This window comes from Crinia signifera, chromosome 3 (assembly GCF_055691185.1).
Source record: "Crinia signifera chromosome 3, ASM5569118v1, whole genome shotgun sequence".
NCBI classification, from domain to species: Eukaryota; Metazoa; Chordata; class Amphibia; order Anura; family Myobatrachidae; genus Crinia; species Crinia signifera.
Genome location: NC_139219.1, coordinates 320,440,270 through 320,466,268, shown reverse-complemented (window position 1 = coordinate 320,466,268; position 25,999 = coordinate 320,440,270). Strand labels below are relative to the sequence as shown.

The window sequence follows — 25,999 nt, the reverse complement described above, 5'->3', positions numbered from 1 at the left end:
CGGACAGGGACCCTGGGGGAGTGGGGACCCCACCAATAAAGGGGTCCGCCCTCCAAAATCAACCCTGCAGCCCGGGACTGTCCCTGGTGCCCCAGGGCGGTGGGTAAAAACTATTGTGTAATGTTGTGGAACTACAAGTCCCAGCAAGCCTGCGCTGCATGCAGGGACTTGGAGAACCACAAGTCCCAGAATGCGGAGCATTAAAAGTCCCGCTGGTACTTGTAGTTCTACAAAATTACAAATAGTTAAATAAAGCAAACACACACCAGAAAAGTAAAACTTTATTCCACTCTACAATCACACATACTATACTCACCTATAGGTCCACCACAGGTCTGTCCCTTCTCAGTGCTGGAGCGCCCCAGGTGGGTGGGGGGGGGGGGGGGGGTGCGGGTGTGCGGGGGGAGGAATACGGCCACCGTGCTGCTCGGGTCTAGCTCAGCGGGCGGGCGAGTTGGCTCAGCAGGCGGGAGTGAGAGCTGGAGGTTGGACTTACCGGGCAGGAGGGAGGGCTCGCTGCACTGTGTACAGTTCAGTCCCGGCGCAGTGTGACTGACTAACATCTTCCTCCGCCCGCGCTGCGTAGAGCCGCTCAGCCGGGCGGCGTCTGAGGGTGAGCCAAGTGCTCAGCGCTGCCCAGCATTAACATGTGCCTCCCAATCCTTAAATCCCGGCCCATCTTACACTAGAATCCAATTGTGAGTACCTGTTGAAGGAAATTATACATAACGAGGCCTCCATTGAAGATCGGTCCATAGGCTGTAGTCATCCTCAGGACAGGAGCCAAGATTTGTGTTTACATTCTTGGCTCCTTCCCCGAACTGGGGGTTAGTCCCACACACCAGCCAATCAGGAGCAGGCTTTGGGAAATCTCCACTCCTAATTGGCTGATTGGACTAACCACCCCCACCACCCTTCCTGGTTCAATGTAAACACACACCTCGGCTCCTGTCCTGGGGATGACTTCAGCCGACGAAGCAGACCGATCTTCGCCGGAGGCCTCGGTAAGTATAATTTCATTCAACAGTCAGCTCAGGGAATCGCCAGATTCCCTGAGCTGGCACTGGCTGGCAGAGAGGCGGAGAGGCTTCTCCGCTGGTTCTCAAAATACAGGGGGACCCCTACTCATTTTGTCCCCCATATTTTGGGAACCAGCACTGGCCCTTGAGCCTGGTGCTGGCTTTAGAAATTCTGGAGATCCCCTATGTGTTTTGGCCCCTAAATCTCTAAATCCAGGACTGGTTCAATTAGCCAAGGGCTGATTATGCTTCGGGGGAAGGAACCCCACGCAATTTTTTTTACTAAATACCGCACACTTCCATGTCTAAAAAAATCGCACATTATCGTAACTAAAATCGCACTAAATCACATGTGAATTTGAGCTTACTCTAAAAAATTGCACCCTATTACATTTGTTATTTTCATTAGAAAATCGCAAATGTGGCATATGCGATTTGGTGCAGTTTTTTTTAGACACCTAAAAAATCATACCCTGTTACATCTTGCCCGGGGTGTTGGTTTGACTAAAAAATCCATTGTGTGTGTGTAGAACTTATTGAAAAACGAAGTGCCATCATCTCATTGAAGTTGGGTTTAAACCACATTTCTCAGTTGAACACAGTTACATAAGAGACAAATTGTACAGTATGAAGGCTGGTCTGGTAATATCCTTGGAGGGGTACTATCCAAATATATACTCAGCCCCCCCATAATGTATTAATGTGGACTATGCTAAAAGGCCTGTGAGTGGTAAATTACTATAAGGTTTTATAACCCCTGATGAAGTCTCTGTGAGACAAAACGCGTTGGAAATTCTGTATTTGACCATCCACACAAACTGTCAAAGAAAATTACTCCAGTTTCAAGGAACAACTGTACACTCATATTTTATTGATGGGAATATGTTTATTGTAATAAATATTTCATTATGCCAAACCATTAATCATGTTATTGATTATTGTTGGGTTGCTGAATGCACTATTGTCATTGTCATCTGTTTAATTGTTTATATTATCGCATACCTCCCAAGTGTCCCTGTGTTCCCCCCATGGCAGCAGTATCCTGCAGTGGAGGGGAGGGTTAGTCTGGAGTCCCCCTGTCACTTGCTGCTCTGATTAGGGGATGGACTGTGGGTATGGCCAACAGCTACCAGAGTGCTGGGCATGCCCCCATAGTAACAGCAAATTAGAGACGTGGCTTGTGGGTGTGTCATCCTGTGAAGCCCCACCCCATTGCGACAAGATCATCCCCCATTTGGGCTTGAACGCCTTTTGCCACATGAAGGACCATTATAATGTTGGGGGATATAGCGTAACTGTCTTCTAAAACATTGATTCTCAACTCCAGTCCCCTAAGGCCCCCAGCAGGTCATGTTTTCTGGATCTCTTTAATCATGCCCAGGTGAGTCCATCTTTGTTGATGGATCAGTAGTTCTCCCTCTTGCTTTCACAGATAGATATTCTCGAAACACGATCAGTGTGGAAGTCTTGAGGATTGAGCTTGCGGAGCACTGGTGTAAAGCGTTCGCTCTCTTTTACTGAGAGCGCGGCACGCAGCAAATCTTCTCAGTGATTGGGGGATTTGTCAGTCCCACCGAAGGGCTCACGGAGAAGTCAGTGACATTGGGCGGAGGGTGAAACGTGAACCTCTGCATCAGGCTGGTAAAGAACAGGAAGAGCTCCATCTTGGCAAGTGTCTCACCGATACAAACTCGCTTTCCTGGGGAAAAGTGTGGGAACACGGTCAGGACTCAATCAACTTCATATTTAATGAAGTACTAACTCATCAAAGTTTATATTTAAATGGAATACTAAGGGTTAATATAGTTAATACATATGGATTGCCGGTGGTCAGGAGACTCAAAGAGGCATCCTGCCCGTCGGCCTGACCCTAACTCCACAGTGTACAACAGATGCTGGGCTGTGAGTACGGGGGTAATTCAGGCCGGCTCTCTAGGCTGCGTATATTCTTGTATTTATTATAAAAATTTATATAATATTGTATTTGTTATATGACTTTTCCTCTGTTCGCAGACGAAAGGTAGGTCAGGAGCTACTCGTCGCCTGCACATTGTTCCACGAATTGGGGGCGGCCGCTGACATCATGTGATGTCACACATCCACCCCGAGGAATGCCTGCGCTCCCTGGGGCCCACAATCGTTACTAGGGGTGCATCCACCATTTCTGTGGGCACGCCTTTGAAATGTCGTGTGTCCACTCCAGGACACCCCCTGTCTGTCAATCAGGCAGTGAGTACCCTGGCGGATGAAAATTTCGCCAAAGGCGCTCGCTGTGGGGGATGGCACATGCGCCGGGCCTGGCACCTGGGAACCTGGCGGTATGGCAGCCCCTTCCTACTCACAGGTAGGAGCTGCTGCTTACTTAGAAAATAATCCTCACTGTGAAACCTCCTCGCCTTATTCAATGTTGTAGCCGAATCCTCGCTGTGAGAGGCCAACGAGGATCCCCGTACATGGCTAGGTTCCTGGCAAATGTTGTGCGGAGCCTCGCTATTTTAATGGCCGCACTCGCCGCTTTCACCTCTCCTCAGGGAACCGGCGAGGATTCATTGAATACCTTGAAGGTGAGTTAACGGCACTTCTACTGTATGTGCTGATAACTCGCCATCAGGGCATTGAATACCCCTCAATGTATTACCTGCTGAGAAGGGCATGAACGCTGCTTTTTTAATGAACCCTCCGTTTGAATCAAGGAAATGTTCCGGATAAAAAGATTCTGGCCTCTGAAATTGGGTTTTATCGTACAAGACAGATTCCAGCAATGGGATAATGTAAGTTCCCTAAAAAAAATAAAAAATAAAATACATAATAAGATTATTAATAATGATAATAATAATATTCAAACATCTATCATTACTTCCCTTGTAAAATATTCATTCACAGTAGCGGAGACTGCTTGGCAGTAAGAGTAGGAATTACTGACCACCATAACCAAGTGAGGTCATTTCACAAAGAGTGCCGGATGACTCTCCAACAGTTGGGATTCCGAAGGTCATTAGTCTGACATTGGAATCCTGACTGTTAAATGCCCGACAGCGGAGATCCCGACTGATGGGCTATTCTCCCTGGTGAGGGTCCACGGCCCCAATAGAGGGAGAATAGAACCTGTGGCGAGTGATTAAAACGTCGATATGGACAAAAGGTCGACATGGTAAAGGTCGAATTGTCTAGGTCTATGTTGACATTAGTTGACATGTATACCGTATAATTGTACCACGTCCCCTCACATGGCTCGCTGCTCTTGCCACACTATCTTATTCTCCCTCTATGCCCACTGGGATGGTAAAGTATGCGGCCATTTTCTGCCTATCTACTGGTTTTCTGACCATCGGAAACAGGGGCGGATTGGCCCACTGGGAGACCGGGCCATTTCCCAGTGGGACGGTCCTTTTTTGGTCACTTTTTACCTGGGCCACGGGCCTCGGACTGCGCTACCACAGCGGTTAGTGCCGCAGCCACCAACTGGCCAGTGCCCACAGTCAATATGGCTGCCGCCAGTCGCTTTCGGGTGACGTCACCCAGGACTGAGCGGCTTCGGCGTGCGTGGCGGTGGGCATGCGTAGCCTCAAGCAGCGTTTCAGGTGACGTCACCCGGGACTGAGCAGCTTCGGCGTGCGTGGCGGTGGGCGTGCGTGGCGGTGGGCGTGCGTGGCCTCAAGCAGTGTGGCACCGTAGCTTGGCAAGTGACAAGTGACCCCTCCATTACTGTGACAACCCCCCCCGCTCATTACCGTGACAACCCCTCTTCCCCCCACTCATTACCGTGACAACCCCCCCTGTGGGCTGCTTGAGGACTTTTTGCGGCCAGATTGTGTTGCCAATCCGCCCCTGATCGGAAACATTGGATGGGTCCAATGTAATTTTGATCTACTCTACTCAATATTTTCGGTACTTGTGTATTATAGCGGCGCCCCCGATGTCCATTGTCCGATAAACGTATCGCATCGCATGCCATGTACCCGATGGCATGCGATGCGATGCGATTTTGACCCCCTATATGATGAAAAATCGTATAAGCACCCTAAAGGGTGCTTTTGAGCACCCTAATGGGTGCTTACAATGTTAAATGCACCCCCACGCCACCCCCCACTATAAACGTGAACCCGAAGCGTGGCGAGCGCCGCGAGCCCGCGAGGGGCGGCGGTACGCGTCCAACGACCGTTTCATACCCCCACTATCCACGTCGGCGTGGAGTTGAGAATAGAATAGTGTGGCGAGCGCAGCGAGCCACCGAGCCCGAAGCGTGGCGAGGGGACGCGGATACCTTCACAGGTAAACGCGTCCCTTCGCGGGCTTCACAGGTATCCGCGTTCCCTCGCCACGCCAATATTCTATTCTCAACTCCACGCCGACATGGATAGTGGGGGTATGAAAAGGTCGTAGGACGCGTACCGCCGCCCCTCGCGGGCTCGCTGCGCTCGCCACGCTTCGGGTTCACGTTTATAGTGGGGGGGGTGGCGTGGGGGTGCATTTAACATTGTAAGCACCCATTAGGGTGCTTAACATTGTATAAGCACCCATTAGGGTGCTTATACAATGTTAAATCGCATCGCATCGTATGGCATTGTATGCCATGTACAATGGCATACAATTTGAAAATTGTATGCCATAGTACACTATCGAACGATATCGCGTCGCATCGCATACCATCGTATGCGTTATGGTATGCGATGCGATGGGCGCCGCCAAAATACACAAGTACCATATTTTCAACTGTCACGGAAATATTGGCACACTTTAAATAACCCCTAAGACATTTATTGACACAAGTCCAACTGGAGACATATGGAGGGCATCTGTACCCTGCTGCCACTGTCCCTAAAGGCCCCCATTCACTAGAGTGATTTGGCCTGATTGCAACGGATCAGGTCAAGAAATCTGGAGAAACTGGGCCAATTCGCATGTCAGACTCGATGCGCATAAGATAAATTGTGTGTGCACCCGTCAGCGGCACAAGCTTTTAGGAACCCGCCATGTATCACATCCGACTTCCCTTGAACTCTCCCGGAAGTTCACATGAGATTTATTGCATGTAAACATTAGCACATCAAGGGGTAATTCAGTATAGCTCTCTTAGCAAGCGGCCTAACGCCGCCTGCCCCCAAGCTGAAAGAGAGCCGCATCAGGTTCCACTTGCCCTTAAGTCTGACTAGTGTATGGGGGCCTTATGGCAGATCTCTTTCCTCAACCCAGACAACAGAACATATGTTATGAATATAGACCTGCAGTATAAAGAATGGGGGGGGGGGTCGCATCCAGGGAGAGCAGCGTTATAACCTTTCTGCACAGCTTCACAGCTGTGACGCGACATTTCCCAAATTTACTCCTTTACATTAAACTTGTCAGCGGTCGTAACAATAAGAACCTTTGGTAGATAGTAGCCCTGGAATGTAATATCCTTTGTAGTCTCCCGTGGCAGGTTCATGGGCAAAATATTGGCGAATCTCTGCGTCTCATGGATGACCGCGTTGGTATAGGGCATATCCTTGCGGTGCTCAATCCGCGGCTGCGCTGACCCAATCACTTTATCAATTTCTTCATGGACCCGTTCTAGCAGACCGGGAAAGGAAAAAAAAATGCATTATTTGGGCTTTTTTAAATTAATTATATATTTCTATACACAACACAAAAATCTCTAAAATTGAGCTATTAACAATTTAGATGAATGGTCGCTGTTGACACTTACATCCCTACTAGTTGGAACTAGATACTCCTTAACACACCAACAATAGTGCCTTCAGCGCCCTCAAATTGTAATGTCCATATGATAAAATAAGTACACTCTTGGTTATTTCATTTGAAGATTTATTTTATTTTTCAGAACAGTGATCAGTACCCAACACGTTTCGTCTCCTGTAGAGACTTCATCAGGGTTCATGATCTTATATATAGATTTTAAACCCGTCTGGGTCATGAAATCGAGAATCACAGTCAGATACACAAATGTCTGAATAAAAACCTAATTCCTCCGGTTGGTGTTTTGGTACAATAGAAAACTTTTGTTTCCCCTTTTTTTTAGAATAAATATGTGTATCATGTACACCTTAAATCCCCTCCAAAGAGAGTCAGTAGAATAAGTACAAAGTTGGACTCCCAAAAAGAGCTTGATTAGAGCATATCTGGCATAAATTCCAATAGAAGTTTATTCTCCCTCTATGGGGGTCGTGGACCCCCACGAGGGAGCAGTCGGGATTCCGGCGTCGGTGTAATGACTGTCGGAATCCCGACTGTCGGGGAGCCGTCCGTCACCCGTTTTTCGGTGGGCTATCACAGATAACAAATAATAAGCTTTGGGTTTTAAAGCCCAGCTTTTACAATCATGCTTACAGATGCTTCCACATACATTATCCTACGTGTCTGAGTGTCTCTGCATGCAAATTTCTCCATTTTAATGCTTCTTAGCAAATCGGAAACAGAATCAGCTTCTGCTGATTAAAGTTATATTCAGCATGGCTATATTCTGTGCATGACTGCAGTTGTATCTGCATAACACATGGAACATTGCAGTCTGAGTCATTAGACTAAATGCGATTTGGGCACGATTTCACCCGATTCGGAGGAATATGCATATGGAGACATCCCCTCCGACCTGATGCGCTACCCGTACGGATCGGAGTTGGGAGGTCAGACGGGCTGCAAATAAGATTTGCTATGTGCTGCCCAGAGTCGTGCGGGGGACTGCAGCTGGCAGGGGGAGCTACCAGAGCTGGGCGGAGGGAGCAGGGGGGACGGCGCAGGGAGCCGGGCAGAGGAGAAAGACGCTGCTGTCAGCGGGAGCAGGGCGGCAGCGCAGAGAACCAGGGAGCCGGGCAGGAGAAGATGCTGCAGAGGCACAGTGTGAGCAGAACACTTTAAAAAAAATAGATAGGTCTCAGCCAATCAATGGCTTCCTATTTGTTTGTATGGGCTTTTTTTTTAAGTGTTCTGCTCGCGCTACACCTCTGCAGCATCTTCTCCTGCCCTGCTCCCTGGTTCTCTGTGCCACCGCCCTGCTCCCGCTGACGGCAGCTGCTTCTTGTCTGGCTCCCTGTGCCGTCCCCCCCCCCTGCCTGGCTCTCTGGTCGCAGGCATACCCCCGCTGCTGTTCCCCGCTCCCATTGTCCTGGCAGCTCCCCGGGATTTGCATGTGTTAAATCCCATGAAGTGCCATCGCATGTGATCCCTCCCGGGGAGATGCCGGGACAATCAGGTCCGACTTGTCCTTAGGACAAGTTGGACTAATGTATGGGGGCCTTTAATCCTGGGGCTGATTACATTGTAGGTGCATGTTGTTTACTTGGCTCTATAAAAGGTCTGTATGTGTACAACCATTGTCAATGTGTTATTTGAGCATACATGTGCGCGAGGCCATGAAGGAGGGAAGTCCATCCATTCACACAGCAAGCACATTGATTGGCAAGGCGGGATTTCACTGTACCGGGATGGCAGCTTAACTGAACACCGGGTGCTGCGCATTCTCGGCCTTGCAATCAGGTCTGAATTATCCCCCATAGATACAGTAGAAGGCCCATGGACAGGTATGATTATTGCAGTTATGCAGAATAGAATGAAAGGCATCTTACTCTGAATTCCCGGGTTCTGTATCATGTATGTGATGGCCCAGCGCAGAGTGACCGCCGTGGTTTCTGTCCCAGCCATAAAGAGACTCGTCACTACAGTCAGAAGATTGGTTTCGTGGAAATATGTCCTAGGATCAGATTTTTCCTAGAAAAAAAAAAAGACATTTTGCGTGAAATTTTCGTTTTACGCAAATAAAAAAATCTTTATACGATGATGTATATTTGTGGAAAATTAAAATGACATCTCTGTAATACCTTACCAGTTCCTATATTCAGCATGCAATATAGGAGGGGTGGCCAAACCGTTCCTCAAACAGTTCATGTGTCTCAGGCGACCTGTGGATCTATAGTAGGAATGAATGCAGCAGGTTTGACAATGTGACAGTTGGTAATGACTACAGCTGTGCACCAGCTAGGTGGTCTGGGGAATGTGACAGTTAGTAATGACTACACCTGTGCACCAGCTAGGTGAACTGGGGAATGTGACAGTTAGTAATGACTACACCTGTGCACTAGCTAGGTGGTCTGGGGAATGTGACAGTTAGTAATGACTACACCTGTGCACCAGCTAGGTGAACTGGGGAATGTGACAGTTAGTAATGACTACAGCTGTGTGCCAGCTAGGGGCTTTAGGTCATGTGACAGTTAGTAATGACTACAGCTGTGCACCGGCTAGGTGATCTGGGTCATGTGACAGTTAGTAATGATTACACCTGTGCACCGGCTAGGTGATCTGGGTCATGCGTCACAATGAGTACAGCTGTGCAGTAGCTAGGTGATTTGGGTCATGTGACAGTTAGTAATAACTGCACCTGTGCACCAGAAAGATGATTTGGATAACATGGACCATTTGTAGATCTCGAAGACCGATTTGGCCATTCTTGCAATATATCAAAGCCAACAAACCCCAATTCAATTTGTTTTAAAGTTCTGTATATCCATTAATTACACTCACAACTATAAAAACTAATTTTAAAAAATGTACTTGACATGACCAGTTTTATATTGGCGGCATTTGACATAATTGTTTAATCGAGGTTTCACAATTTCAACACCTGTGGTGCGAGATGGGTGACCTTCTGGATGGATCTCCATGCAGCTGACTTATGACTCATGGTCATTCCACCCGCCTGTTGTGTCTGTGTTCTGGGCGCACAGCTTCCACCTACAGAACCCCGGGAGGCCTCTATCTGAAGGGGATCTGGATAATAAGTCAACAATGTCTAGAGCAAGAGTCAATGGGTTGACCACATATAGTCGTCATGCACAAGATCAACCGGGACAAAAGATCGATACAAGGTCGACATGACCATGACCAACATGCGTTTTTCAAAACTTTTATATTTGTTGAACTTTTTTATTATCCATCATCGACATGGAGTACAATTGGGAATGGTATAAAGTAGCGTGCGCAGCGGTATCGGAGTTGGGCACTTGGCCCGAAGCCAGGTAGGTGGTATCGGTGGTCCAAGTGCCCAGGTGTAACACCAAAATATACCATATTCGGCCTGACCATGAGAGGGGCAGCGGAGCCCATTCACCCTGCATGTGAAGGGAGTAGGCGCTACATTGACTCCCCCAAGCCACAGTGGGGTCTGTGGGACCATTGATAAGCCACTGCTCGGAAAATGTAACTTCCTCATGTGTGAATCAGACCCTAAAGGTCCCCACACACTAAAACGATTTTTTGGACGATTGTCCGATTTCCGACAATCCGCAATAATCGGCCGATATATCGATCGATCGGAAGGAAATCGGACAATCGGCCAAAAAATCGTTCTAGTGTGTGGGGGCCTTTAGAATTAGAACTACCGTACTAATCTAGTACTTATGTATTCTCTTTACCTCCTGTTGCTTGACCAGAAATGCATCAAGGAAGCCTCGCTGGTCATCTCTGTCCAGTCCTTCTAGGTGATCCCGGAACTCAGCGGAGATGACGGCGTGCAGGTCAGCTATATTCTGCTTGATCTTATTGTGTGCGCCGGGCAGGTACCGGAAGAAAGGAAGCACGTTGTACAGCTGGGAGGGAGAACAATAATTATTTACACATCGTCAGCTAATTAGCCATCTTCTTGACATGACCCAAGCAGCCACGTACCCAGTGGTGGTGGGCTACACGCAAAAGCGGCTGGTACTTCCCCTGCATGTAAAAACAATGAATATGTCTGCACCCCTTGTATTGCAACATTGGGCCTAATTCAGGCGCCAGACTCTCCTGCGATAAAAGCTTGCTACTTTTTCGATCGCTGGCTGTTCGCTGGGTGATTGAGAGAAAAGCCAGCCAGTTGTGGGACGTCAGCTCCGCCCCCCATCAGCCTGTTTCTATCGCAGCCGCTGAGTAGGTCCTGGGCTACGCACACAGTGGTAAAATCATTTGATTTTAATATAATAAAGATAAAGAAATATAATTAATTTTTTTAATCAATAAAAAAATTAAATATTACCGCAGTTGAAGGACTCCCAAAAAGTCTCATGTTTTCATCTACAATATGCATGATTTTGAGTAGAAGCGGATGTTGGTAATCCAAACGTTGTCCCCGCACAATGGATAAAATGATGTTTCCAATCGCAAAGCTTGTTTTTATTGTCAGGTCACTCGGTTTGCCTGTTGGAGAATAAAAGTGTAAAATAGGAAACAAGTCTTTATGTGTACTACTATAGGGTGAGCCTTACAGGTGTGAGGTTTTAACAGAGTGAGCAGTACAGGTGGGAGTAGGGGAGGTGTGAGGGTGTACCAGTGTGAGTAGTACAGGTGGCAGTAGGGTAGGTGTGAGGGTGTACCAGTGTGAGTAATACAGGTGGGAGTAGGAGAGGTGTGAGGGTGTACCAGTGTGAGTAGTACAGGTGGGAGTAGGGTAGGTGTGAGGGTGTACCAGTGTGAGTAGTACAGGTGGGAGTAGGGGAGGTGTGAGGGTGTACCAGTGTGAGCAGTACAGGTGGGAGTAAGGGAGGTGTGAGGGTGTACCAGTGTGAGTAGTACAGGTAGGAGTAGGGGAGGTGTGAGGGTGTACCAGTGTGAGCAGTACAGGTGGGAGAAGGGGAGGTGTGAGGGTGTACCGGTGTGAGTAGTACAGGTGGCAGTATGGGAGGTGTGAGGGTGTACCAGTGTGAGTAGTACAGGTAGGAGTAGGGGAGGTGTGAGGGTGTACCAGTGTGAGCAGTACAGGTGGGAGTAGGGGAGGTGTGAGGGTGTACCAGTGTGAGTAGTACAGGTGGGAGTAGGGGAGGTGTGAGGGTGTACCAGTGTGAGTAGTACAGGTGGGAGTAGGGGAGGTGTGAGGGTGTACCAGTGTGAGTAGTACAATTGGGAGTAGGGGAGGTGTGAGGGTGTACCAGTGGGAGTAGTACAGGTGGGAGTAGGGGAGGTGTGAGGGTGTACCAGTGTGAGTAGTACAGGTGGGAGTAGGGGAGGTGGGGGGTGTACCAGTGTGAGTAGTACAGGTGGGAGTAGGGGAGGTGTGAGGGTGTACCAGTGTGAGCAGTACAGGTGGGAGTAGGGGAGGTGTGAGGGTGTAACAGTGTGAGCAGTAAAGGTGGGAGTAGGGGAGGTGTGAGGGTGTACCAGTGTGAGTAGTACAGGTGGGAGTAGGGGAGGTGTGAGGGTGTACCAGTGTGAGTAGTACAGGTGGGAGTAGGGGAGGTGTGAGGGTGTACCAGCGTGAGTAGTACAGGTGGGAGTAGGGGAGGTGTGAGGGTGTACCAGTGTTAGTAGTACAGGTGGGAGTAGGAGAGGTGTGAGGGTGCACCAGTGTGGGTAGTACAGGTGGGAGTAGGGGAGGTGTGAGGGTGTACCAGTGTGAGTAGTACAGGTGGGAGATGGGGAGGTGTGAGGGTGTACCAGTGTGAGCAGTACAGGTGGGAGTAGGGGAGGTGTGAGGGTGTACCAGTGTTAGTAGTACAGGTGGGAGTAGGAGAGGTGTGAGGGTGCACCAGTGTGGGTAGTACAGGTGGGAGTAGGGGAGGTGTGAGGGTGTACCAGTGTGAGTAGTACAGGTGGGAGATGGGGAGGTGTGAGGGTGTACCAGTGTGAGCAGTACAGGTGGGAGTAGGGGAGGTGTGAGGGTGTACCAGTGTGAGTAGTAAAGGTGGGAGTAGGGGAGGTGTGAGGGTGTACCAGTGTGAGTAGTACAGGTGGGAGTAGGGGAGGTGTGAGGGTGTACCAGTGTGAGTAGTACAGGTGGGAGTAGGGGAGGTGTGAGGGTGTACCAGTGTGAGTAGTACAGGTGGGAGTAGGGGAGGTGTGAGGGTGTACCAGTGTGAGTAGTACAGGTGTGAGTAGGGGAGGTGTGAGGGTGTACCAGTGTGAGCAGTACAGGTGGGAGTAGGGGAGGTGTGGGGGTGTACCAGTGTGAGCAGTACAGGTGGGAGTAGGCGAGGTGTGAGGGTGTAACAGTGTGAGTAGTACAGGTAGGAGTAGGTAAGGTGTGAGGGTGTACCAGTGTGAGTAGTACAGGTGGGAGTAGGGGAGGTGGGAGGGTGTACCAGTGTGAGTAGTACAGGTGGGAGGAGGGGAGGTGTGAGGGCAGTGCCAGATTAAGCCTTCGGGGGGCCCGGGGCACTTTATACAGGGGGGGCCCCTTGCACTTGTCATTACTGGCCGCAAACTGCATGGGGGAATATTACACTGTCAAAACACAGAGTAAAGGCAATATAAACTTGGTCAATGGATAACTTCAGGGGATATATATATATATATATATATATATATATATATATACACATACACACACACACACACACACACACACACACATACATACACACATACATACATACATACATACCTCATGAAAAGCCTGTGTTTGTCCCTCTGCACCTTACTCTGTAGGAGACCTCACCGTCCCAGTGCTGCCTCTGATTAAAAACCCTCCCATGACTAGGCTGCTTCTGCTGTTATCCATGGGCCTGAGAAGCATGTAATGAGCTCCACCAATCAGAGCTCAGCACAAACATCTCAGTCTCTGCCCTCTGGTGCAAAGTGTCATGGGACTTAGTAATCTCCCAGTAATACACTGCACACTTGTGCAATCAGTGTGCCTTGGCTCTCGATGCTCAGCACCATTAATCATTGTCACATTGGTAGATACTGTAGGTGAAGCTGCAGCACTACCCCACTCCCATGCACAAAACCTTTAGCTAAAAATAATTAATTTTTTTTTGAAAAATACATGCCAACCACAGGGGGCCCCTAGCTAGAGGGGGGCCCAGGGGCACTGACCCCTTGTGCCCCCATTATAATCCGTCCCTGGAGTAGGGGAGGTATGAGGGTGTACCAGTGTGAGTAGTACAGGTGGGAGTAGGGGAGGTGTGAGGGTGTACCAGTGTAGGTAGTAAAGGTGGGAGTAGGGTAGGTGTGAAGGTGTACTAGTGTTGGTAATATACACATATACATAGAGTACCAATGTGGGTAGTATAGGTGGTAGTAGAGTAGGTGTAAGGGGTTCACCAGAGTGGGTAGTATACTGTAGGTGGTAGTAGAGTAGGTGTGAGGGTGTACCAGTGTAGGTAGTATAGGTAGGAATAGGGTAGGTGTGAGGGTGTACCAGTGTGAGTAGTACAGGTGGGAGTAGGGGAGGTGTGAGGGTGTACCAGTGTGAGTAGTACAGGTGGGAGTAGGGGAGGCAGGGGTATAATACTGTAGGTTGGGAATAGGTAGTACTAAAACAATTCTAATAGCCCATTAATCCATTCAGGTGATACTAAAATAATGCGAAAAGTGTACAAAAACATAGTTTCACATTTTTATTGAGTAAAAGTTACAGTATGTTAATAAATGGGCCCCCAAGAGATGGACACCTTTGGTAAGTAAGAAATTTCCAGTTTTTTAAATCGGCAATCATTTACACTGCAAAACCAGTGTGATTTGATTTCTTACCAAATCTCTCACTTTCCGAATCTCTCATCCTATTTCATTTCACCCCTTGGATTTTAGTTTCAGCTACAGTATGTACAGTTCAGACGAGACAGTGCCATATATTGTACCTTCCAGAGATTCAAACAGCTTGATCATATATCCGCATTCCTCAATGATCCGGTCCTCTATGGTCCTCTTCCCCATGCCGAAGTCCCGTAATGTGGAGAGGGTGAATCGTCTCATAGCTTTCCAGTTCTCGCCATGTGCGAATGGGACGCCTAGCAAATAACGCAGAGTACACTGACACATTCCACCAAACACTGGCCAATAAATATCTGTTACTGTGTGAGTGTGGAGCAGATGTATCAAGCTTCAAAAAGTGATAAAGTGGAGAGTGATAAACAAACAGCACCTAACTGTCACTTTTCAAACCCAACCTGTAACATGGCAGTTAGAAGCTGATTGGCTAGTTGTATGAGCAGCTGATCGCATACATAATAGAGCCAATATTTACTAAATGTGCCCCTTATAAATAGAGATGAGTGAGTCCGGATTCCGGGAATCCGGACAACACCGAACACCCCCCTATCCGAACGCGTTCACCAGCTTATTCAGGGTTTCCCACCCAGACTCGGAGCGCGCCTTTCCGGCGCTCACAAGATCCTGCTGTCGGATCTAGCGAGATCCGGACAACGTCACTATATGTATATAAGGACGGGCGGTGTGCATGTCTGGCTGTCTTCCCTGTCGACCGCCCACGGGCTCACTCTCCCGCCCTGCTGTGCAACCTGTGTGGTTTAGTAGTTTTAACTACGACACTGCTGATAGTGACTACCTTCTGAGTCTGACTGTGTTATTGTAGTGTAGTGTGGTGGTACACTGACAGAGTCTGTGCTGTATATTATATATTTATCACTAGGTGATTCATCGCACCCTACGGGCAATCTTCACATCGGCGTAAGGGGCTGCGCCCCCTTAATTTGTGAACGTTTGTACATGAGAAATATGGTCAGAATTGTATGACAGATGCCCTGTATTGCAACTTGAGTTATAGGTGAAATGTGTTACATAGAGAGCATATTATGTGGGTCGCGGGGGGTGTGGGTGCCACGAATCGTGGGAGGGGTTGGGGGAGCTGCCGAGAATCGTTGGAGGGTGGGGGTCGGGGGTTGCCGCGAATCATGGGAGGGGTGTGTGTGTGTGTGTGTGCCGCAAAACACTGGAGGGGGGGTTGCGGGGGGGGGGGGGGGGGGTTGGTGGCACTTCAATGGTGTCCATGTCGACACATGAGAATGAATATGAAAACATTCAAAAATTGAAAAATAAATCTTCAAAAACTCATGTCAACCTTTTTCATTGTCGACCATAGCCATGTCAGTGTTTTGCATGTGCCATTTAATCCTGGGGTTGCCACGAATTGCAGGAGGGGGGGTCGCGGGGGGTGGGTACCACAAATTGCGGGAGGTTGCGGGGGCGGGGTTGCTGCGAATCGCGGGGGGCTGTGAGGGGGGGCCGAGAATCACGGGAAGGGGTGTTGCTGGGGGGGTGCTGTGAATCGCGGGAGGGGTGCCGCGAATCGCGGTAGGGGGGTATCGGGGGGGGGGTTTGCCGCGAATCACGGGGGGGTCGCGGGGGGGGGCCGCGAATCGCGGGAGGGGGGCAGGGGGTGTGTTTTGCCTCGAACCGCGGGAGGGGGGGTTGTGCCGCGAATAGCGGAAGGGGTCGCGGAGGGGGGGTGGTCTCCATCGGAGCACCACTTGCCCCCTCAGTCACCCCCCCCACCCCTCTTGTTGGCTCCCCCGGGTCCCTCTGCTCCGGCATACACAAGCTTCCCAGCCGCCAGCTGCCAATCATCCTGTAGTGATGCAGGCTCGGGGATCTTCGGAGCGGTTTGGGAGAGTTCAGTCACCCGAGTCCTCCCAAGCCCCCACGAAACATCCCCGAGCCTGCCGCCTCTCTGATGACTGACAGGCAGCTGGGGCAGCAGAGGCAGGGGAGCTCCGGCTTACTAACGCCGGAGCGAAGGTGAGGGGAGGGGGGCGGCTGCTTATGATCTGTGGTGGGTTTTGCTGGGGCAGGACAAACCTGCCCTTGTAGGTTTATCCTGCCCCAGCAAAACCCACCACTCAAGCGGTTAAGAAAAAAAATGTAAATCCTTGGAGGAGAAACGTAAGCTTGCCAATATACCATTTACCACACAAAGGGCGAGATGTACTAAAGGGAAAATGCAGTAAAACCCCCGTTTTACCGCATTTTCCTATGTACTAAAACCCGTTCGCCACGTCACCGCAGGGCAGGGTATCGCCACCTTTGGGTGGCGATACCCTATAGAAGCCTATGGGCTTCTTTTCGCCGCCCGCCGCGTCGCCGCAACCCCGCCGCCTCGCCGACCCCCCCTTTCCCCCCTCCCTTGGGCTTACCTTCTTGCAGGTCCTCCTGGACCCCGGAAGGTAAGCCCTTCCTCCCCCTAGCAACGCAGCCGGACGTCCTTCCGGCTGCAGGGGGAGGAGGAAGCGCCGGGGACAGCTTGCTTAGCTGTCCCCGGCGTGGATGCTGCAGAAGCCGGCTGGGAGTTGACGGAGACCCCCCGCACACCACAGTACAGGTATCGCGGGGGGCCTCCGTCACCGCATCGCGATGCCAGCCGCATATGTTAGTACATATGCGGCGGCATCGCGGCGGGGGGGGGGCGCGAAGGGCGGCGATGTATTTTAATACATCCCACCCAGAGTGGCAAGGAACGCCTAAGGGCCTGGCCTATGTTCTTGGCTAGCGGTCCAGCTTCACACAATGATCACAGACCTCCTCCTCATCCTCCCCCACCCCCCCTAGAAAATTAAAGAGAGTTAAGCTGTCAACAAAAAGACAGCAAACAACTCAGCCTTCTAAAGACATGATATCACAAATCCCCAAGAAGAGTCCAAGGGTGTTGGTGGTTACGAAGCCTGGCCTTCCCATCCCTATACGGGAAGAGGTGGCATCTTCCACCATTTGCAGCACGCCCTGTACATATGCTAGAAGGATCACACACAGTCCAGTTCCTGATTTTGAAGTTGTCAATGCTGTACACCAGGAGGAGGAAATTGATGTAGCTGGCACTGATGAGGAAGTCGATGAGGAGGAGGATGCTGCTGATGTGGTTTTCTTAAATGAGGCACCGGGCAAGACAGTTGTTGTCCGTTGGATGCAAAAGGCCATCACCATGCCTGGGCAGAAGACCAAAAATCCACCTCTTTGGTCTGGAATTATTTTTATCCAGATCCGGACAACAACTGTCTCGCCATATGTAGCTTATGTAATGCTGGAATAAGCATGGGTAGGAACTTTGGTCACCTAGGGACATCCTCGCTTATGCTTCACCTGAAGTTTAGTTTTTAATAAGTCACTGTTTAGTTCAGAAACTGTGGCGAGGACCGTAAGCAGTCCAGGGACACCTAAATCCCTTGATCCAGATGTATCCAAGCACCTTAAAACTACACTAGCAAGTCACTCCTTGTCAATTTCCTCCTCCATCCGGATCGGAGGTAGTCCTGCAGGCCATGTCACCTTCATGACCGACTCCTCTTCCATCCGGGATTCCTCAGGAGGATCCTGCAGTGGTACAACCTTCTACTGCTGCCGCTGCTGCTGTTACTGTTGGGAGTCAGTCATTGTCCCAGAGGGGAAGTCATAACACCGCTATGTCTTTCACTAAGCAATTGACCGTCCAACAGTCATTTTCCATGAGGACAAAGTATGACAGCATCATTCCTTAAGTGAACACGTGCGATTAGGAAGGAAGCCCCTGGTTTCCATGAAGAACAGGTATACATATCCTACCTGGGTATCAAAGAATTTGCTAAGAACCACCCCATATTGATGGGACCAGACATACCCTAGCCAGCGACAGTCATGGATCACATTTAGAATGCTTTTGTCTTCCAGCGCCATTTGTAGCCCGTTCCTGAAAACTAAAGTCTCCAAAAGAAGGACATCAAAAAGATAAACGCATATTTTCGTAGCCACCTGCAGCCAGCACAACTTTCCATGGCGACACAAGTTCAGTCCCACTGCACCTAAGCTCAGGACTATCTGGCTCTGTAGATGTCGAATTGCAGGACCAAGCATAGGCTGATCCTCAACTGCCCGTTTAATGGCCTGTAGGATGCTGTCATGCATCCCATGCGGTGCAGATAGATCAGGCTCTCTCACTTCCCCAGCAGGTTTCCCAGCATCCTCAACGCTCTCTTGTGATAAGGTTTCATCTCTTTCATTAGCTGTATTTTCTGGCTCTTGACTTGAAGGACCAGACAATTCTTCTTGGTTCCACTTTCAGAATGGTATGCCCAAAGAGGATTTTTGTTCCAGGCATAAAATAAAACCATTTAGTAATAGTAAACGTCTTTCCCATTGCTAGGGATGGCTATCGACCATCGATGATTTGAAATAATCGATGGTTCATGGCCGATGTTGAATACTTTTGCCATCGACGGGGGAGAACCAGATGGTTTCCCTCCATCGATGGAACAGCAAAACAATGTTTTGCTTTTTTTTTTTTCAAAGTGCCGGGACACGGAGCATAGCCCCACCCCGACACACGCAAAGCCCCGCCCCCATGTTTTGATTGGCCCACAGATCAATCAATCCAACACAATGGATGACCATTGATATGTAAAAATATCGATGGTCATCCATTGCATAGTTTAGCACTATCGATGGCCAGTTGCAAAATTGCCATCGATGGCAACCATCGATGGCAATGGCAGTGATGGCCATCACTATCCTTAACTTTTCTTAAAGTGATTGTACGGCTCGCATCAATACTCATTGGCACGCCAAATGGTTTACACCCTACTACACTTGTGACATTTATATACACAAATACTGGCAGTGCTGAAGACGGTGACGTTGTACAGTGTGTACACAAATCACCGACGTGACCTGGATGTTATTTGGTTTTCTCTTGTCTTATCATTTCTACTCTGGTGATCTGTGAGTTACTCATTGTACCGACAACTCAATGTTCTGTACAGTACTCTACAGTAACTCATAGCTGGCGCCACAAAGGTTCACCTTCCCGAATACCAAACTAAATCAAACTACATAGTAAATACTAAATAAAACACAGCAGGACACTGGATGTCCCGGGTGGGCTGCAGCCATGCAATAGAGCTTAACGGCCACCACCCACCCACCGGGGGAAGCGCAAAGAAGGCACCGATGGTAGTTATGCCTCTGCCTTGCCTGTCGACAGTGGCATGGTCGACAGTCAAAAGGTTGACATGAGTTTTTCACATTCAATGCATGTCGACTTAAATTGTATCCCACCCTTATAACAAGTTAAGAATTTAGGAAATATTACTTAAATGTAAGATTATACAAGATGATGTTTCTTTCTTTGGGCTGTGCTCTCTTTTTATTATACAGGTGTTTATTATATTTACCTATTATTTTTTTTTAATTGATTTATGCACCTTTTGATGTACCAGCCATCGTAGCCCTACTCATGTTACCCACAGCTCCGCCCACAGGACACACAGCTCCACCCACATCTCCACATAGGATTCCCGAACCTATTTTTCGACAAAAATAGATCTGGACAACCCTATATGATCAACAGTGTACAAAAGATCAACTGTGCTTAAGGTCAACAGATACAAAAGGTTCACATGGTAACCTAATAGCAAAGCTGTGGCAAGGCATGATGGGACTTGTAGTTTCACAACAGCTGGAGAGCCATAATTTAGCCATAGACCGTGCAGATCTATCATCCAAAACCTGTTTCAGAAAGCATGGAGCCATCTTCATGGTATCAGGCATTGCCCATTGTGCAGTAACTGCTCCTCTACAGCTAAGAACCCCCATAAACATAATCGCTATATACAAAATAAATATAAATCTACGATGGAAATACCGCATCCATAGTTAATGTCCTCAAATATAGGGACGTGAGGTCTTTCGCCAAACTCCTCAGCGTAGTCCACAAGAGCGCTCCTTACGGTCTCATAGCCGGCCAGCACCACCATCTTTACGCTGCCCATCTGTACGCTGAACACGGATCCATATTGTTTAGACAGCTGAAATAAAGAAATAAATCCAGAATTTAAAAGACTAAAAAAAAGCATCACCGGCATTGCTAAAAGCAAATACAAAACCTACTGGGGTTGGAATTCCTCAGGGAGTTGGGACCCCAAAAATAAAATACAGTCCACACTCCTGAGGAACCCCAAGCCTGGTGAAGGTGAAATTAATGTGTAAAAAACCCCCATGAAAATAATGTTTTTTAAAGGTGTACTACAGGTACCAGAAAGCTTGCCCTGGCATCAGTGCCAGATTAAGCCTTCGGGGGGCCCGGGGTACTTTAGCCAGTGGGGCCCCCTTGTACTTGTCATTACTGGCCGCACACAGCATGGGAGAATATTACACTGTCAAAACACAGAGTAAAGGCAGTATAAGCTTGGTCAATGGGTAACTGCATATATATATATATATATATATATATATATATATATATATATATATATATATATATATATTTGTAGAGGGCGGACTGGCACTCCAACTGTGGGGGGGCAAATACCTGGGTGCCTTCTGGAAACAAATTGTAGACAGACAAGAGACAGGCAGTGGCATTCCAAGGGTTTTTCAAGTGGTATATATATTCACTTGTACCTTGACAAAGGGGTGATTCGATACCCCGAAACGTTGGTTCCTGACCTTTTGAAATATACCACTTGAAAAACCCTTGGAGTGCCGCTGCCTGTCGCTTGTCTGTCTATTTATATATATATATATATATATATATATATATATATATACACACACATATACACACACACTCACATACACATAAATACATACCATATGAAAAGCCTGTGTGTGTCCCTCTGCACCTTACTCTATAGGAGACCTCACAGTCCTAGTGCTGCCTTTGATTAAAAACCCTCCCATGACTAAGCTGCTGCTGCTGTTCTCCATGGGCATGATAATGAGCTCCATTAATTAGAGCTCAGTCCAAACCTCTCAGCCTCTCCCTCTGGTTTAAAGTATCATGGGACTTAGTCAACTCCCAGTAATGCACTGCACACTTGTGCAGTCAGTGTGCCTTGGCTCCTGATGATCAGCACCATTAATCATTGTCACATTGGCAGATAGGTGAAGCTGCAGCACTACCCCACTCCCATGCACAAAACCTTTAGTTAAAAAAATAATAATACATTTATATGTTTAAAATACATGCAAACCACAGGGGGCCCCTAGCTAGTGGGGGGCCCAGGGGCACTGACCCCTTGTCCCTCCATTATAATCCGGCCCTGCCTGGCATGTCTGGACATTAATGGCCTGATTGCCTCTGTGCTCTACCTGTAAAGAAAATATGAAATGAAAACCTCACATGACCTCAGGGCTGTGAGGGAGCAATGCTAACCATTGCACCATCCATGCTGCCCACACTGTCCATTCTCCATACAAAACAGTATTGCATAATTGACCAGTTACATACAGATAGATCAGCTCTCATCTGAACGGCTCCTGGAGCGCAGATCGCCATCCGCCATCTCCACCATCCGCTGAATGGGGCGCACGCAGGTCGGAGACACTCGCGCGCTCCAATATTGCCAATGGATGCTCAAGCGTGTGAGATGCCGGCGCGTCCGTTTCCACCACCTCACCGACCATCAGATACCAGTGGATGACACGCTGTGGCAACGAAGAGGACGGCCCCATCTGTATATAGCATTGCAATTTAAAAATGGAACTTCGGAATGGCATAACTACTGTAGCTTTAAAAAAAAAGTACATATTATCCTTTTGAGTGCCAACGTTGCTGTGCCAGCGCCACTCACAGCGACTGTTCGTATAAATAAATACAAATACGGCCGAGTCAATTCATTGAAGTTTAGTTAAATATTGCACCCAAAAAGTCGCTGTGAGTGGCACTGGCATTTTTGGTATTATTATTAAAATTTTATTTATAAGGCGCCACAAGTGTTTCGCAGCGCCGTACAAAGGAACAATACAGGGAGACAAAACTTGGCATAACATTGAATAAATAACAAAAATACAGTACAAATAAAGAGCACCACAGTTCAATACACATTACAATAGTGAGGACCCAATCAACATACAACTAGAGGCTTGAGGCCAATGATGGAGATGAGTATGCAGACGAAGATGGTCACTGAGTGTTGGAGTAAAGGAGAGAGGTGGTAGGGGGTATTAAATCAACCACTCAACATGTAGGGCCTGGATCAGTAATTTCCACTAATTACCCCTTTACTGTACAAATTGGTGTGAGATTGGGTGGGAGAAGGGGGCATTGGGCTGAATGAAAGGGCCCTGATACATAACTTCAAGGGTGGTGGAGGATGTTTAATACGCAGAGTAGGGGTGTATAGTGGAGTGGGCTTATTATTCATAATTTTCTGGTGGGAGGACAGCTTGCTTGACTGCAGATATCTCCAGTTCCCAGAAATAGATTTCTTAGATTTTAATGGAATTAAAAACCTACCAAATACTATTAGGCACTAGGGGATCAGAGTTCAGGAGGCAGAGCAATCTACCGAGCATATAAAACTACATACCAGGTATGTGGAGCTGGAGCAGTAACCAGCTGCTGGAAGGCTGATATCTCTGGTTCTGGGAAAAGTGGAGAGAAGCTGCTAGTGCCCCTTAAAGGTAGAGAGTCCCAGCTTTTGGAATATACCCTCAGAAAAACTCTAAGTCAGAAAGAACCTGAAATATCTGACTGGGAAGAGCAATTAACAGGCTTGGATGGGGACCACTATTTCAAAGTCAGATATCTCTGGTTCCCAAGGGCCGATTTTTAAAATTCTTGTACCCATGGAAAGAGGGGACCCTCAGCTGTCAGCCTAGTGTCCTTAAACTCCTGGGGGGGTTTCTGGGTACTCAGAAACCCCCCTGCGTGCGCTACTGATAGCATAAACAAGATGGCGTCTTTATTATCGTACATATTACGTTACCTTCATATACGTTTCATTAGGTCTCTTGAGGTTTACAATGTGCAGACTTCCAATCACTGGCAGGCCCCTGGGACCGGGCGGAAAAGTCTTCATCGATGCATCCGATGTAAAACGTTTAGCAGTGTATAGCAGGGCGAGAAAAAACAGCCCGTACAGTAATAATGTAGAAAACTGGAAATCCATTGCTGTCGCGTTATTTGGGAAATGTGTCTTGTGGACAGGAGATGGTCGCTGATATGTAACAGTCTGCTGCACAATCAACTTTATTATACCACCGACAATCTTACAAACAGAGCAATGCACAAATGACTAACCGGTATTACTAAGCTCCATTCATCAGTAATATATTTAGGAGCTAAAACCGTTTTAGAAATCTCTCTGTAACTAGAAGCGGTAAGTGCAGTAACTACGGGATTTATTTATGGATTATATAAAAAGCAATAGATAAACAGCTTGCAGAATGGACTTTCTGGGGCTGACGTACAGTTTCTGGCAAAATGGGTGTAAAGCGCAGGTTGGGATCATTTGGTCTACAGCATGATGGTCGACATTAGGTCAACACCATTAGGTCGACATGGGAAAAGGTCGACATGGGTCTAGGTCAGGCATGTCCAACCTGCGGCCCTCCAGATGTGCTAAAACTACACATCCCAGCATGCATTGCCATCATTTTAGCATTCCCTAATAGCCAAATTGTGGCAAGGCATGCTGGGATGTGTAGTTTTACCACATCTGGAGGGCCGCAGGTTGGACATGCCTGGTCTAGGTCAACATGGGAAAATGTCGACATGGTTCTAGGTCTAAAGGTCATTAGGTCAACTGGTCATTAGTTCGACAATGTCTATGTCGACAGTCAAAAGGTCGACATGGGGTTTTTCTCAGTTTTTTTACCTGAATGTCAACACAGTCGACATGGACACCATTTCAAGTGCACTGCATCCCCTCGCATCGCTCGCTGCGCACGCCATGCGTCGGGCACGGTGCCTCGCTGTGCTCGCACACTATTTTATTCTATCTCCATGCCCTAGTGGATGGTAGGGCATGAAATACCGCCTGTCGGCACAAAAAACAGTGAAAAACCCCATGTCGACCTTTTGACTGTCGACCTAGACATTGTCGAACTAATGACCTGTCGAACTAACGACCTGTTGAACTAATGACTTTTCGACCTAGAACCAAGTCGACCTTTTCATATGTTGACCTAGACCTATGTCGACCTCTTCTCATGTCCACCTAATGGTGTCGACCTAATGACTGTCGAACATCATGCTGTAGACCAAATGACCGCATCCCGTAAAGCGCAGAGTGGAAAAAAGGGCACTGAAATAGAGATTATTTCTGCATTTATGACACGCTGCAAATGCAAACCAATAATAATAATAATAATAATAATAATAATAATAATAATAATAATGTTATTTCATTAAATCTCACGTTGAATATTCCACTAGACTTCTTACTGGTCTTACCAAAAAGAGACTCTTACAGCTACAATCCATCCTGAATGCAGCTGTGAGGCCGATCTCCCTCGCCAGACATTCATCACCTGCAGCAAAGCTCTGCCAGTCCTTTCGTTGGTGACTTCTATTCACCCGTATTCAATATAAAATACTGGTGCTTGTTTCCTAGCACGGCGCCAGCGATTAAAATTGTATCCATCGGGTCCTAAAAAATTGCGTCGATCGCATCGCATGCAACCAAATCGCATGCGATGCGATCGACGCAATTTTTACATTGGAGCCAATGTAAAATGGTCCCTGAGACCCGATTTTACATTGGGCACAATGTTAAATGCCCCCCAGACCCCAATTTTCATTGTATCCCCACCCTGATGGGTCAAATGCCCTCCCATTGTTAACGCCACCCCACGATGAACGCCAACCCCAAGTGTGGCGAGCGCAGCGAGCCCGCCAGGGGCGGCGGTACGCCTCCTCCGACCTTTTCATACCCCCACTATCCACGTCGCTGTGGAGTTGATTTTATATAGTGTGGCGAGCGCAGCGAGCCACCGAGCCCAAAGCGTGGCGAGCGCAGGGACGCGCTATACTTGACAGGTATTACGCGGCCCCTCGCCGCGCTTTGGGCTCGGTGGCTCGCTGCGCTCGCCACACTATATAAAGTCAACTCCACACCGACATGGATAGTGGGGGTAAGAAAAGGTTGGAGGACGCGTACCACCGCCCCTCGCGGGCTCGATGCGGTCGCCACGCTTCAGGTTGGCATTCGTCGTGGGGTGGCGTTAACAATGGGGGGGCATTTGGCATACAAGTTACCCATCAGGGTGGGTATACAATCAAAAATCGGGTCCATTGTGCCATTTAACATTGTTCCCTATGTAAAATCGGGTCCATCGCATCGGTCGCATTGTATGCCATTCTAATGGCATACAATGGACCCGATTTTACATAGGAATTTAACATTGAATACAATGCATTCAATGTTAAATCGCGTTGGTCGTGTCGGACGCATCGCATGCCATTATAATGGCATGCAATGGACGCGATTTTTTATTTGACGGAAAAAGGCTAAAAATAGCCCTAAAATCGCGTCGGTCACGTCCATCGCATACCTTAACTTAAGGTATGCGATGACCCTTGATGGGCGCCG

At 48.3% G+C, this 25,999-nt stretch overlaps 1 protein-coding gene across 1 annotated transcript; it reads right to left on the bottom strand.

Moving 5' to 3' along the window:
• Window positions 1-1,909: 1,909 nt before the first annotated feature.
• LOC146064835 (cytochrome P450 2K1-like) lies at window positions 1,910-24,002 on the bottom strand. The gene is made up of 9 exons (XM_083178748.1): window positions 23,393-24,002; window positions 20,326-20,488; window positions 14,561-14,710; window positions 11,023-11,183; window positions 10,424-10,597; window positions 8,582-8,723; window positions 6,385-6,569; window positions 3,658-3,799; window positions 1,910-2,718 (listed from the first exon to the last, which is right to left on the bottom strand). Exons 1-9 carry the CDS (start codon window positions 23,573-23,575, stop codon window positions 2,534-2,536), a joined length of 1,485 nt encoding a protein of 494 aa, XP_083034874.1. The 5' UTR covers window positions 23,576-24,002; the 3' UTR covers window positions 1,910-2,533.
• Window positions 24,003-25,999: the final 1,997 nt, after the last annotated feature.

Coding starts and splice junctions, on each gene's coding strand:
- LOC146064835 (XM_083178748.1), bottom strand. CDS start 23,575: ATGGATTTCCAGTTTTCTACATTATTACTGTACGGGCTGTTTTTTCTC. Junction 14,711..20,325: donor GGACATTAACTATGGATGCG/GTATTTCCATCG, acceptor GTTATTTGCTAG/GCGTCCCATTCGCACATGGC. Junction 10,598..11,022: donor TTGGGAGTCCTTCAACTGCG/GTAATATTTAAT, acceptor TCTCCCTCCCAG/CTGTACAACGTGCTTCCTTT.